This window comes from Podarcis muralis, chromosome 1, assembly GCF_964188315.1.
Source record: "Podarcis muralis chromosome 1, rPodMur119.hap1.1, whole genome shotgun sequence".
Classification (NCBI taxonomy): Eukaryota; Metazoa; Chordata; class Lepidosauria; order Squamata; family Lacertidae; genus Podarcis; species Podarcis muralis.
This window is the reverse complement of record NC_135655.1, coordinates 3,942,185-3,957,025: the sequence shown is the minus strand read 5'-3', so window position 1 is coordinate 3,957,025 and position 14,841 is coordinate 3,942,185. Positions and strand designations below refer to the sequence as shown.

At 49.2% G+C, this 14,841-nt stretch overlaps 1 protein-coding gene across 4 annotated transcripts in view; it reads right to left on the bottom strand.

Moving 5' to 3' along the window:
* ATL1 (atlastin GTPase 1) overlaps nucleotides 1-7,477 on the bottom strand; it is a 36,995-nt gene extending 29,518 nt beyond the window's left edge. For 2 of the 4 annotated variants that reach the window (XM_028721032.2, XM_077934747.1), the window contains exon 1: nucleotides 7,176-7,477. In XM_028721032.2, the coding sequence (XP_028576865.2) occupies nucleotides 7,176-7,209 (34 nt within the window). In that variant the 5' untranslated portion in view covers nucleotides 7,210-7,477. The remainder of the gene's footprint in view (nucleotides 1-7,175) is intronic. The other 2 variants (XM_077934797.1, XM_077934820.1) reach the window with 1 other exon arrangement.
* Between the last annotated feature and the right edge of the window lie 7,364 nt (nucleotides 7,478-14,841).

Genomic DNA, 14,841 nt, shown 5'->3' with positions numbered 1-14,841 from the left:
GTTGCCTTTGACTGGACTTAACTGTCCAGGGGTCCTTTACCTTTAGGAACCACCTAACCTAGGTAGTCTTCCTGTACCAGAAGTGGCTCTCTGGGATCTCAGACAAAGAAGGTCTTTTGCACCAGCTGCTACCTGAACCTTCTTTTAAGGAGAGACGAAAGACTGAGCCCTGGTTATTCTGTATGCAAAGTACATAGACACTTGTTTACTGAGCTATGGGCCCCTCCATCCTTGCCATTCAATCTGGTTGCAAACTCACTGTCAATTATCGGTGAATTTGGCAGCATTTTAAAGCTGCTTTTGCACTGCGAGAAACCAGCCCCCGCCCTAGCATGAGCCAGCACAGAAACTGACTTCCAAGAAAGCTATTTCTGGCCCCAACTGATTCTCATTTGCCTGGAAATAAAGGGACTTGGTCCATCACACAACCCAAGATGTGCTTTCAAGCCAATCTGGTCTTCCTTTGCTTTGGCAACATCTTAGGGAATGCCACCTCTGCAATTATATCGCCCATTAAGCTGTTTGGTTTAAAAAGTCATCGGGGAAGTTTTCCTTAAATAATTTAAACAACAACAACAACCCACCAAACCTGTATTTATCACATGTGCAATTCGCCACCAAGCTGAACAGAAACTTCAACCATAATAGTTGGGCATCTTTGATTTATTCCATGTGTATCCCACCATTTTGTGGCACACAAAGAATCACAGCGTTGGAAGGGACAACCACCTTGCGAGGTAGGTTAGGCCAAGAGGCAACGGAGCTGGCAAAACATTTCCAGTTGATGCCAGCTTCCGGGCAGGAAGGAAATACTGTTTAAGCTGTCTTCTGGGAATATTGACATTCCATTTTAGTTGCAGCTGCTGCCAAAAGGAAATTACCGTATTTTTCGCCCCATAGGGCACACCGGCCCATAGGACGCACCTGTGCAGCGCGCCCCAGGCTTCGAGATGCAGGCTGCTATCCGCAAGCCTTGGGAGCCCTATGGGAACTCCCGCGGAGCTCCCAAGGCTTGCGGATAGTTTCCTGAAGCCTGGAGAGCGAGAGGGGTCGGTGCGCACCGACCCCTCTCACTCTCCAGGCTTCAGCGAAAGCCTGCATTTGCCCCATAGGACGCACACACATTTCCCCTTCATTTTTGGAGGGGAAAAAGTGCGTCCTATAGGGCAAAAAATACGGTAGATCTTAGCTAGCGTCCGTGGTCAGTGACAGTGAACTCCATCAATAAGTCATGTCATCATACAGTTGTAGAGTTGGAAGGGACCCAGGGGTCATCTAGTCCAACCCCTTTAAATGCAGGAATCACAGCTAGACAAAATGAATGGACTATGCAGAACTGGATAAAATGAAAGGAAGGATTCGAAACCTGCGGGACCAGAGATTTACAGAAGTTTGGAAGAAGTATATGAACTATCTGAAGAGCAATTGTAATCAACAAATTACACTTAGTAGGACTACAAGAAGTTTTGTACGGAGAAATATATGAAACATTACAACGTAGAAAAAGAATAGAGATATTGGTTATGAGTTTGAAATGTAAGAGGGAAAGTAAGAAATGTATACTAAGATTGGAAAATTTTCAGATGAGATTGACGGAAGTCAAAAAAAATGTATAAGATGTAAAAGTATGTTTAATTACTGTTGAAAATGATATGTTAAAAAACTAATAAAATTTTATAAAAAAATAAAAATAAAGCGGGATATCAAATCCAAAATTCTGCTTCTGCAAGGAAGAACAGCTCACCACTTTCCGAGTGAGACTGTTCCACCGTTGAACAGCTCTCACTGACATTCTTCCTGGTGTTTATGCCCAAGAAGAGTTTAAGAAGAGTTTCCTGGATCAGGCCAATGGCACATCTAGTCCAGCATCCTCTTCTCACAGTGGCCAACCAGGTGCCTCTGGGAAGCATGACTTTCCCGTGGTTTTCGGCAACTGGTATTCAGAATAAATGCTGCCTTTAACTGTGGAGGCAGAACACAGCTACTGGGACTAGTAGTCATGGGTAGTCTTATGCTCCACAAATCTGTCTAATCCTCTTTTCATAGTATCATAGAATCCTAGAGTTGGAATAGACCACAAGGGCCATCGAGTCCAACCCCCAGCCAAGCAGGAAACACCATCAGAGCACTCCTGACATATGGTTGTCAAGCCTCTGCTTAAAGACCTCCAAAGAAGGAGACTCCACCACACTCCTTGGCAGCAAATTCCACTGTCGAACAGCTCTCACTGTCAGGAAGTTCTTCCTAATGTTTAGGTGGAATCTTCTTTCTTGTAGTTTGGATCCATTGTTCCGTGTCCGCTTCTCTGGAGCAGCAGAAAACAACCTTTCTCCCTCCTCTATATGACATCCTTTTATATATTTGAACATGGCTATCATATCACCCCTTAACCTCCTCTTCTCCAGGCTAAACATGCCCAGCTCCCTTAGCCGTTCCTCATAACGCATCGTTTCCAGGCCTTTGACCATTTTGGTTGCCCTCCTCCTCCTTTTAAGGCCATCCGAGCCTTACCTCTTTTTTTTATTATACATTAAGATACCTAGCAATGACAAACTTAGTATTTCAAAAAGCAGAGACATCACCTTGCCAACAAAGGTCTGTATAGTTAAAGCTATGGTTTTCCCAGGAGTGATGTATGGAAGTGAGAGCTGGACCATCAAGAAGGCTGATGGCCGAAGAATGGATGCTTTTGAATTCTGGTGCTGGAGGAGACTCTTGAGAGTCCCATGGACTGCAAGAAGATCCAACCTCTCCATTCTGAAGGAAATCAGCCCTGAGTGCTCACTGGAAGGACAGATCCTGAAGCTGAGGCTCCAATGCTTTGGCCACCTCATGAGAAGAGAAGACTCCCTGGAAAAGACCCTGATGTTGGGAAAGATGGGGGGCACAAGGAGAAGGGGACAGCAGAGGACGGGATGGTTGGACGGTGTTCTCGAAGCTACCAGCATGAGTTTGACCAAAGTGCGGGAGGCAGTGGAAGACAGGAGTGCCTGGCGTGCTCTGGTCCAGGGGGTCACGAAGAGGCGGACACGACTAAACGTCTAAACAGCAACAACAAGATACCTACAAACCACCTTGAACTATTTTGAGTTCAAGCAGAGTTTGTTCTACTTCCCTGCAGTATTTAAAGGAAAAGCCTGCAACTCAACCAGACCCTTCTCTCCATCGCAGCTGCGTGGCTAAGGCAGGGAGGGAGGGAGAGCAGTATGGGAAGAGCTCTGTCACTCTTCACAGCTGCTCCAGAGGAATTAGCATGGGAGGACATGCTGCAAAGACAAAATTCGCTACCCGGGGTTTGCAGTTGCTTGCAAAGTAGAAGAACGTGAGTGAGGCAGGGCTGGGGAAATGGGCAATGGAGGAGTCACTCTAGCATAAAGGCTTTTTTTTTTAGGAGGAAATCATTTTCTAACATTAAAAAAAGATGCACATGACACTCGGCAGCCATATTAAGAAACACGGCTGGTTACAAATAAATCATAACACCTTACACGACACATTTTTTCCATCCTTGAAGGCACTTCACATACTTGATCTCAGCACTCTCTACAAAAACAGCAGGCCGACATTACTATTTGCAGGTTGCAGATCATAGAAAATAATAATAATAATAATAATAATAATAATAATAATAATAATAATAATAATAATACTTTATTATTTATACCCCGCCCATCTGGCTGGGTTTCCCCAGCCACTCTGGGCGGCTTCCAACAAAGTATTAAAATACAGTGGTCTATTAAACATTAAAAGCTTCCCTAAACAGGGCTCCCTTCAGATGTCTTCTAAAAGTCTGGTAGTTGTTGTTCTCTTTGACATCTGGTGGGAGGGTGTTCCACAGGGCGGGTGCCACTACCAAGAAGGCCCTCTGCCTGGTTCCCTGTAACCTGGCTTCTTGCAGCGAGGGAACCGCCAGAAGGCCCTTGGTGCTGGACCTCAGTGTCTGGGCTGAACGATGGGGGTGGAGACGCTCCTTCAGGTACACTGGACCGAGGCCGTTTAGGGCTTTCAAGGTCAGCACCAACACTTTGAATTGTGCTGTAGAGTTGGAAGGGATCCCCAAAGGACATCCAGTTCAACCCCATGAACTGAAGGAATCACAGCTAAAGCATCCCTGATAAGACAACCTCTATTGAAAAACATCCACCCACTTCCGAGGGTGTCCTTTCCACAGTTAAACAACTCTTGCCGTTAGAAAGTTCTTCTTAATGTTTAGTCGAGATCTTTCTTGTAATTTCAGTCCATTGGTTGGGGTCCTACCCTCTGGAGCAGCAGAAAACAAGCTTGCTCCATCTTCTATTTTGACAGCCCTTCAGATGTTTGCAGGTGGCTATCATGTCACCTCTCAGTCCACTCTTCTTCAGGCTGAACATACCCAACTCCTTCAGCTGCTCCTCATAGTGATGAGTCGGGTCAAGAGTCTACAAACTGTGCTCCAGGACCTCTCTTGGGGGAAGGCGGATCTGTTGCCTTTGAAAGCAGCTGGGTCTCCAGCCACATGCAGCCTTTGTGGAACACACTGAGGGTGCTCCAGGGTCCATTTTCACTTTGGAGGAGGCTGGAACAGGGAAGACTAACTGATCTGGCCAGCCTTTCACATGATCCAGGCCATAAGGTCGTAGCCAGTGGTGGCTGGTGGTTGTTGGAGCTGGTGGGACAAGGGCAGGGAGACCCACAATAGGCAGGTAGTGACTGCCAGAACTACCCCATGAAAAGGCAGGCAGGCAGGCCAGACTGAGATTGGTGGGGCAGTGCCCCATTTGACCTAACCATAGGCTGTATGTACCACCTTAAAAAAAGAAAAGTTCATGTGGCTGCTTTTGACACAGTTAATGTGAACCACCCTGGTCTAAGACAGCAGCCGCATTTAAAAATATATAATACCTTAGCTATTTTCCCAGTGCCTGTTCATGGAAATGTACAGAAATGAGTAATGGTTTCATATGCATTTTTATAAATTGCAAATAGATTTTTTTTTTGGAAAAAAATATATTTTAAAAAATTAATAAGGGTGTTTGCCAATTCTGGAAGCAGTGAACTAGACTGGTGAACTGTATGCAACACTTTAGAATTTTCTTCAGCAACCCACCCCATCCCACCTATTCCATTAGGCCTGGGGATTTGCTGTCTGATATTGTTCCCTAGCTGGTAAATCCTGATGAGGGGCGGAAGAGAGAGAGAGGGACTGTTCCAACTGGAAAACACCACAATGGCCTTTCCCCTTCTACATTCTGCTTCCCCTCCTCTCACCTGGACGGCTCCTCCTCTTCCAAATGCAACACTGCACAGTCACGATGAGTTGCTTAAACTCAACTCACCTTCCCCATTTCGTACTTTGTTCTGCAAGCACAACCAGATAACGTATCTGGAAAGCTATTGGGTGAAAAGGGAGGGGAATCCCCAATAAAGCGTTCCAATAACTGGGTGTGAGCCCCCCTTTTAAGGCAAACCCCCCACTACATTCCCAGTTCCAAACCCACAATCCCACACACTGGATCTATTCCACGTAAACCACCCCCTTTGTGCACAGCCCACAATCACCATTTTAATCAGGATTAATTAATGGGGCATTTACAACAAGCTCCCAGTTCAGTGGTCACCACTATTGATATGGTTTGGAATCTTACCTACAACAGGTATGTGTCATAAGTGTGCATGGGATAAGGGTGTTGTTGTTGATGATGTTGTTGTTGTTGTTTTAAATGACTGGGTGGCCAAGACAGGGCTAGAAGATGGCACTGAGTTCCCTAGAACAAGAGACCTCTTTTTTTGTTCCAGCTGCGCTGACTCCCAATTCATTCCTGGGCTCAGTCGTCTCAGCCCTGGACTTTACCTTTAAAGCTCTGAACCACGGCTGGGGAAAGTGGTACCCTCTAGATGCAGCTGGACTCCCACTTCCATCATCCTTGACCGTTGGCCATGCCAGGTGGGGCTGCTGGGAGTTGGAGTCCAAGAACATCAGGTGGGCCACAGCTTCCCCACCCCGATCAATATCCTCCTTACAGCACCCAGAACAGGAAACAGCACTCCAGACAAGGTCCGACTAGTGCAGAATCAAGTCAAACTCTTGTTCCTCGTGACTCGGAAACAAAGCTTCCCTTAATGCAGCCTTAAAACTGTGTTAGCTGACTCATGTTTGACTTGTGATCAAGTGCAACCTCCAATACACCCTTCACATGAACACATTAGGGATCCCTCGTCATGTTTGTTGCTTCCTCTCCAAACTTTGCATTGGTCTCTATTGGACCTCTGTTTTCTACTCCTTTCTATCAAGGTCTGTTTTGAGCTTCATCCCAGACTCCTGTGGTGTCAGGTGCTCCTCCCAGTTCTGTGTCATCCGCTAGTTTCACAAGGATTACGCGATGCCCAGAATTTCTACACAAGGCTACCTTATTCCGTTAGCTGCCTGCAGCATCTCTGGATGGGGAGGCAGCCCACAAAATGCAGTAAATAAACACGTGCATTAAAATTCACCCCCTTTCCTGCTGATTCAACCTCCTAGCAAACACACTCAGCACCACACCTTTTCGGCTTCGGAGAGGCCCATCAGTTCACACATTATCACAACACGCAGACACCCTGCACAAAACTCCCAAGTCTGGGGAAGGGGGCTTAAAATCCGGTGCCTCCTTGTGCAGGAAGATCACGCCTAAAATTCATGATTTAAAAAGCATCGGGATGCCCCCACTCCTGCAAAAGCAACCATCACACATTATTCTAAACAGGTGGGGAGGGGGGGAAGAAACACTACCTTTGGCCACCAAGGAGTGCTAAAGGGCTACTAAAATCCATCTAACAGCCAGACACCCTTTTCTTTTTGCAAGGCCACCCTGTCTCGACCACCGTCTTCCAATTCTGGGTTTGTTTACTTCTGACAAGGGGGAGGTGGAGACACAATGGCTCCCCACCCCTTGCATCTCTTTGGCCCCATTGTTCATCCTCTCCCTCTCCCCCCCCCTCCCAGCCCCACAATCTGCCGGCCGGCGGGGCTGCATCCATCCATCCTCCCTGCGCCCTGCGCGATGCGCCCCCGGAGTGGAGCCACAGCCGGGGCCGCCTTGGGGAGCAACATTGGGGATGGGCGCAGGGACGGGCGGATCCTCCTGGCCTTCCTACCGCGCGCCCCGCTCCAGGATCGCCGGGGAAGGCCGCAGGGAGCGCGGCCGGGCCAGACCTACCCCAGCTGTTCCTCTCCTTGCGGTGCTTGGCCATGATCGCCGCGCCCGGTGGCGGCGGCTGCGGCTGCCGCGTCGCAGGAAGGCGGTGGGGAGCCTGGGCCGGGCCTGGGGATGCTGCGGCGGCCAGGCGAGGACGAGGACGAGCGCTGCGCCGGCTGCTGCTGCTGTTGCCTGGCCGAGGGAAGCGGCGCTCAGCTGCGCATCTCCGGCGGGAGGGCGCAGGGAGTGGCGGCGGCGCAATCCGGCTGGGGCGCAACCGCGGCTGGGCGGGGACGGGGCGCCCCCTCCGCCGGCGTCAGCCTCCGCCTGCTTCGGGCGCGCGCGCGCGCGTCGGGGATCGCGGGGAGGCCGCAGCGCGGGAGCACCTGCAGGCGGCGGAGGCGGCCGCGGCCACGCGCGCGCGCGGCGGAGGCGCCGCTCCCGGCGCGCAGCCCGCACTGCAAATGCGCCCAAGCAGCAGCAGCATCGCAGGGCGCGCGGGACCCCCTTCCAGGGACGCCCCTTCGGGTACCACGAGAGGCGCTTTGGGTTGTCCAAAGAGCCGGGTGCACCTCGGCTTGGCTTTTGGTTGGGACAAGCCCCTGCCCCGGGCAGCTTACAATCTGCGGTGCGCTGCCCTGCTGGAGAGGGAGGCTGGGGTCAACAGGAAAGGGCGCGCGCGCACGTGTGAACGGCACACGCGTGTTTCTGGGAGTGGGGTCCTCTGCAACAGGCGTTGCCCGGACGACAGCCGTCTCCGCATCTCTGCAGGTGTGTTAAAGCGCCACAGGAGCTGCGGAGGATCCCGAGGCCAGTTTTGGGTACCGGAAAAGCAGAGGATGCCGCGTCTCTTAAGGCCGGGAATCTCGTTAGGTGTTCCCAAACCTTCACGACCAAGGCATGCATGCATTTATGTTGTACACCGCCCTTCATCCGGAGATCCAAGGCGGTTCACAACAGGGGGGAAAACCACAAAATGAGAATACAAAATACAGTACGCAATAAAACACAAACACAAACTGGTGAATGGAACACTTACAACCAGTTCCTTGTGTGGATGCAGTACATCTAGGCTACAGAGAAGGCAGGCAGACAAGTTTCACAGATAGCAAAATATATTTCAATTTCTGTAGGCTCCTATGGTCAAGGGTGCTGGACCAGGTGAGCCTTTTTGGCCTGATCCAGGGGGTTGTTCTGTCTGTCTAGTTAACTGGGTAACTTTGGGCCAGCCACTATCTCTCAGCCTAACCTACCTCACAGGGTTGTTGTGGGAAACAAATGAGGAAGGGGTGAACCAGGCACGCCACTTTGAGATCCTTTATTTATTTATTATGAATGCAATAAATAAAGAAAATAGTTCAGTGTTGTCTACAATGCCTGGCAGTGACTCTCCAGGGTCTCAACCTGGATTCTCACCCAATTTTACCTGGAGAGGCCAGGGATTGAACCTGGAGCTTCTGGGTGCAATTAATTGAGATATACCATATTTTTCCGTGTATAACACGCCCCCATGAATAAGACGGCCCCTATTTTGGAGGACTAAAAATTAAGAAGGGACGCGGGTGGCACTGTGGGTTAAACCACAGAGCTTAGGACTTGCTGATCAGAAGGTCAGTGGTTCGAATCCCCGTGACAGGGTGAGCTCCCGTTGCTCGGTCCCTGCCCATGCCAACCTAGCAGTTCGAAAGCACGTCAAAGTGCAAGTAGATAAATAGGTACCGCTCCGGCGGAAAGGTAAACGGCGTTTCCGTGCGCTGCTCTGGTTCGCCAGAAGCAGCTTAGCCATGCTGGCCACATGACCCGGAAGCTGTACGCTGGCTCCCTCGGCCAATAAAGCGAGATGAGCTCCGCAACCCCAGAGTCGGCCACAACTGGACCTAATGGTCAGGGGTCCCTTTACCTTTAAAAATTAAGAAAATGGAGGGGATATTGCCCAGAGTTGTTGAGCTTATTTTAGGAGGGGGTTGCTGCAAATCACTCACCCGTCTCAGACGCTAACACTAACATGTTGCAACAGCCTCCTAACGTCTGTCTGTCCTCTCACCGGCAGAAGCAGCCCAATTGCCTCAGCAACACCCAATCAACACCACCCCTTGCCGCAGACAAAACCTAGTCTTATACATGGAAAATTACGGTATCTACCCACCGCACTGAATTCAATAGGACTTCCAGGTAGATGTGCAAATGATGGCAACCCTACAAACGCTTCTCTTGGAGTCAGTCCCTTTGGCTTACTTCTGAGTAGACACGCACAGGATCACACTGTTCCCAGGCTAGCAAAGTGAAGATGGCAATGCCAGAATGGCTCTGCTCTGCTTTCACAGTTGGAGACAGCAATGGTTCTAAATATCACCTGGGAACTGCAAGAGGAGAGAATATTTTTGTTCTGTGTTCAAGGGTTTCCAACAGGCAACTGGTTGGCTGCTGTGAGAACAGGATGCTGGACTGGACGGGTCATTGGCCTGATCCAGCACACTCTTGTTATGTTCTTCATAGGCCTGGATCCGGCCTGTTGCTGCCATGATAGCAGCTCAGGATCTAGCAGGTGAGCAGGGCTCGGTGGAAGGATACCAAACCCCTCCAACAGGTCAGATAAAGAAGCAGCTCTAGATTGCTCTGTTTGCTGGTCTTACTAACATAAGAAGGTCCTACCTAGTCCAGCATCCTGTTCTCACAGTGGCCAGTGATACGATACAATCATCTTTATTGTCATTGTCCCATAGAGAACAACAAAATCGAAAAAATCTACATCAGGCCTTCAAAAACCAGCAAGCCTGCGACTCTGGGGTTGAGGCGCTCATCTTGCTTTACTGGCCAAGGGAACCAGCGTACCGCTTCCGGGTCATGTGGCCAGCATAACTAAGCCGCTTCTGGTGAACCAGAGCAGCGCACGGAAACGCTGTTTACCTTCCCACCGGAGTGATACCTATTTATATACTTGCACTTGGATGTGCTTTCAAACTTCTAGGTTGGCAGGAGCAGGGACCGAGCAACGGGAGCTCACCGCGTCGCGGGGATTCGAACCACCGACCTTCTGATCGGCAAGTCCTAGGCTCTGTGGTTTAACCCAGAGCACCACCCGCGCCCTGAAGAGACTACCTTACACTGCGTTTAAAACCAAAATCGCATTTGGATAGAAGCTGTTTCTCAGGCGGCTAGTCCTAGTCTTTATAACCCTGTACCTTCTTCCAGAAGGCAGAAGCTGAAAGAGATCATTTCCGGGGTGTGCACTATCCTGTGGTATCTCTGCCGCTTTCTTATGGCACCTGGAAGCATAGGTATGATCCAAGGTTGGAAGAGTGCACCCAATTATTCTCTCCGCAGTCTTTACAACCCTGGACAGCATTGTTTTTCCCCTGACCGTGCAGCTCCCAAACCACACACACAGACCATAAGTGAATACACTCTCAACAGTAGAACGGTAAAATGCCATCGACAGGTCCTTTGAGAGATTATTTTTCTGGAGGATTCTCAACCAGATGTCTGCGGGAGGCTCACAAACGGGACCCGAGCACGAGAGCCACTCTCCTCACCTGTGGTCTCCAGCAAGTGGTATTCAGAAGCCTGATCCCATGTAAATTACTTCCCCAGCATATCTACTTAACATGGCAGAGGGAAGGGCTTACTGGCAGGCGTTAAAAAGGTAAAGGGTAAAGGGACCCCCTGACCATTAGGTCCAGTTGTGGCCGACTCTGGGGTTGCGGCGCTCATCTCGCTTATTGGCCGAGGGAGCCGGCGTACAGCTTCCAGGTCATGTGGCAGCATGACTAAGCCGCTTCTGGCGAACCAGAGCAGCGCACGGAAACACCGTTTACCTTCCCGCCGGAATGGTACCTATTTATCTACTTGCACTTTGACGTGCTTTCGAACTGCTAGGCAGGCAGGAGCAGGGACCGAGCAACGGGAGCTCACCCCGTCATGGGGAATCGAACCACCAACCTTCTGATTGGCAAGTCCTAGGCTCTGTGGTTTAACCCACAGCGCCATCCGCATCCTTGCCTTACTGGCAGGCGTTACACTGGTATAGAAAGCCAAAAAGGACGCCATGGGCAGGGGGCGGATGTGCTGGAGGCAGGTTGAGGGGTAAACAAAGCGACTGTATTCCCAGAAAAGCCAATGAGTTGCCCTCCAGATGTTGAACTGCAGCTCCCATCTCCCCTGTCTGTTGGCCATGCTGGCTGAGGCTGATGGGAGTTGTAGTCCAACAAGATCTGCAGGACACCACATTGGTCAGCCCTGCTGTACCCTAACTCCCTTCACTCGCTGATCCTGTCCACATACCTCAGTGGAGCCTTTGCTATAAAAAATGCGGGTGCAATTGAATTTACAGGAGTTGGGGTTCAGTCAAGTTGCTGCAGGAAACAATCAAAGTCCGCTCACACAAAGGGACGTTCTCTCACCCCACCCCACCCCACTCATCCTAAATCTGCTCAGGATGGGCTGGGGGAATCCCACACTGTGTGCAGTTGTGTCTATTAACTTCACTGGACCTACTCAGAGTAAGACCAGCATCGAAACAATCAAAAAAAGCATTTTAAGATTTATGCAAAAGATTAGGGTGCTTCATTAAAATGGGTGGGATTCCCTTCCTAACCAGCCCTGCTTGCTTTTGCAATAGGGCTTTTCCCCTCCCCTCCCCCCACCAGGTACCCCCAAAGTGGCTCTTGAGGGGTTGGGAGGGCATGGGGTGGAAAAGAGGGGAGGTCAATCCGTCTGGATGCTCGAAGCAGACAAAATGACTGGAAGAGTGCAGTATTCCACCCTCTGTCTGCCTCATTGGCACAATCTTGCGCTTTGCTTTCTCAGAAGTAAAGGAACAGAGGCATGGGAATCTGGTCCACTCTGGTCTTTGCATGTTAGAGATACAATGCGGCAGCGCAAGCAATATGTGTTCGATTGTTTGTGGTTTTCTGGGCAGGCTGTGGCGGAAGAAGCCTGTTTTACTGAACCCATGTGCAAGAACAAATTTTATGCTGCTCACCCCAAGAAAGTGACTTCCAAAGGCCACCTGATGGGCAGAGAGTGTTTGTGCGAATTGGCCTATGGAATGACATCTCAGAGAGGAATGATTGCCCATCCCTGCTATGTAGCAATGGTTCAAAATCATTTGTACATGAGAGACTTGCAGCAGGATAGGGAAACCATTTTTCTGCCCAAGGGCCACATTGCTTTCTGGGCAATCTCCTTGGGGCCACATGCTGTTAGTGGGCGGAACGAAAAACGGGTGGCACAACAAATGTAAATGTTATCTTTGTACAGGAGACTAGTTTGCATACACATTCACACACACACACCCTTTGTATCCTCCTCCATCCAGACAAGCAAAAGGCAGTATCAATAATAATAATAATAATAATGATGATGATGATAATAAATTTTATTTATACCCCGCCCTCCCCAGCCAAGGCCGGGCTCAGGGCAGCTAACAACCAATAATAAAAATGAGTTGAATGAATACAACTTAAAAACAAGATTAAAATACAACATTAAAACATTGAAACAATTAAAATGCAGCCTCATCACAGGAGGAGAAAGGAAGAAGAAAGAGGGGGAGGGAATCAAATTGGCTCCAAGCCAAAGGCGGAACAACTCTGTCTTACAGGCCCTGCAGAAAGAAATCAGATCCTGCAGGGCCCTGGTTTCATGAGACAGAGCGTTCCACCAGTCTGGAGCCAATGTTGAAAAGGCCCTGGCTCTGGTTGAGGCTAATCTGACTTCTTTAGGGTCCAGGACCTCTAGGGTGTTGCTATTTATGGACCTTAAGGTCCTCCGTGGGGCATACTGGGAGAGGCGGTCCCGTAGGACAAACTGGAACGTGTCCAGAGGAGGGCAACCAAAATGGTCAAAGGCCTGGAAACGATGCCTTATGAGGAACAGCTAAGGGAGCTGGGCATGTTTAGCCTGGAGAAGAGGAGGTTAAGGGGTGATATGATAGCCATGTTCAAATATATAAAAGGATGTCATATAGAGGAGGGAGAAAGGTTGTTTTCTGCTGCTCTAGAGAAGCGGACACGGAGCAATGGATCCAAACTACAAGAAAGAAGATTCCACCTAAACATTAGGAAGAACTTCCTGACAGTAAGAGCTGTTCGACAGTGGAATTTGCTGCCAAGGAGTGTGGTGGAGTCTCCTTCTTTGGAGGTCTTTAAGCAGAGGCTTGACAGCCATATGTCAGGAGTGCTCTGATGGTGTTTCCTGCTTGGCAGGGGGTTGGACTCGATGGCCCTTGTGGTCTATTCCAGCTCTATGATTCTATGATTCTAGGTACGAGGGTCCTAGGCCGTGGAGGGCTTTAAAGGTCAAAACCAGCACCTTTAACCTGACCTTGTACTCCACCGGGAGCCAGTGCAGCTGGAAAAGCACTGGGTGAATATGCTCCCATGGCAGAGACCCCGTGAGGAGCCTCACTGCAGCATTCTGCACTCGCTGGAGTTTCTGGGACAGCTTCAAGGGCAGCCCCGCGTAGAGCGAATTACAGTAGTCAAGCCTGGAGGTGACCGTAGCGTGGATCACTGTGGCCAGGTCGGGACGGGAGTTCTAGCCAAAACTAAATAGGATGAGAAGTAGGGTCAGTGATGAGTGTGGCCTGGGGAGAATTCCAAGGGCCAGATTGAGAGGCCTGGGGGGCCGCATCCAGTCCCTGTGCCAGAGGCTCCCCAGGCCTAGAGTTTTAATTTTTTTAAATTATATTGCTGACACTTCTCCACTGCTGTTTTAAGGTTCATGGAGATTCATATTTCTAATATATGTTTACTTATGATTCCATGATATCACGGCAGCTGAACCAGTAGCATTCCATAGTAAGCAACAGCCCTTTTGTTAGCCCATCATGTAGGTAAGATGTGATCTAATTATCAGCTTCAGTGATAACCCACATAATTGCTTTCTGGGTGGTTGGAGCCTTACATTACATTACAGAACCACTTCCTGTATTTGGCAGGTGGGTTTTTAATGGTTTCTGATGAGAGTACTGATTATATTTGTGGTGGGGATGTATTGCCACAGGCCCTGCAGAGAATGCCACTGCTATATTGGGGGAGCAGCTTATTGTGCTGCTCCCCCAACAGCCCCCACCCCCCACTGAGTTAATGCAGGATTTTCTCGGCCACTCACAAACACTCATCACGAGACTAAAAGCACTCATTTCAGTGGTGTTTTTAAAAATATCCGATCCTGCAAGAATCAAGAAAAAAGCTAATATTTGAGCGGTCAGTTGGTTAGTTCCAGCTTAATACAGAATCATGCCATTATTATTATTATTATTATTAATATTATTATTATTATTATTATTATTTGCATTTCATGACCATTTAGTTTCACTGTTATAATCCCCCCCCCATGAATATGTCCGTCTGTTGGTATAGACATGCATACATACAGCATATCTGCAAGATGACGGTAGCACTTCATTAATCTGATAAAATGGGCTCTAATCTACTTATGCCAAAATAAATCTGCTACTTTTTAAGCTTCTACAAGTCTGTTTAGAGGGGGAGATACAGGCAGGAGCATCCGGCGTGCAGCTGAGTTCCACACAGAGATTAGCCATTTAACTTTATCCACATTGTAAGTGGAAAGCATAATGGACTTTCTCCTCACCCCCCACCTTGTGCAGGACGGTTTGTAAGTGGAAACGCACTCATATCAAGCTGGGTAGTCAAAACGGGCTTCCAATCCAAGTAAGTGT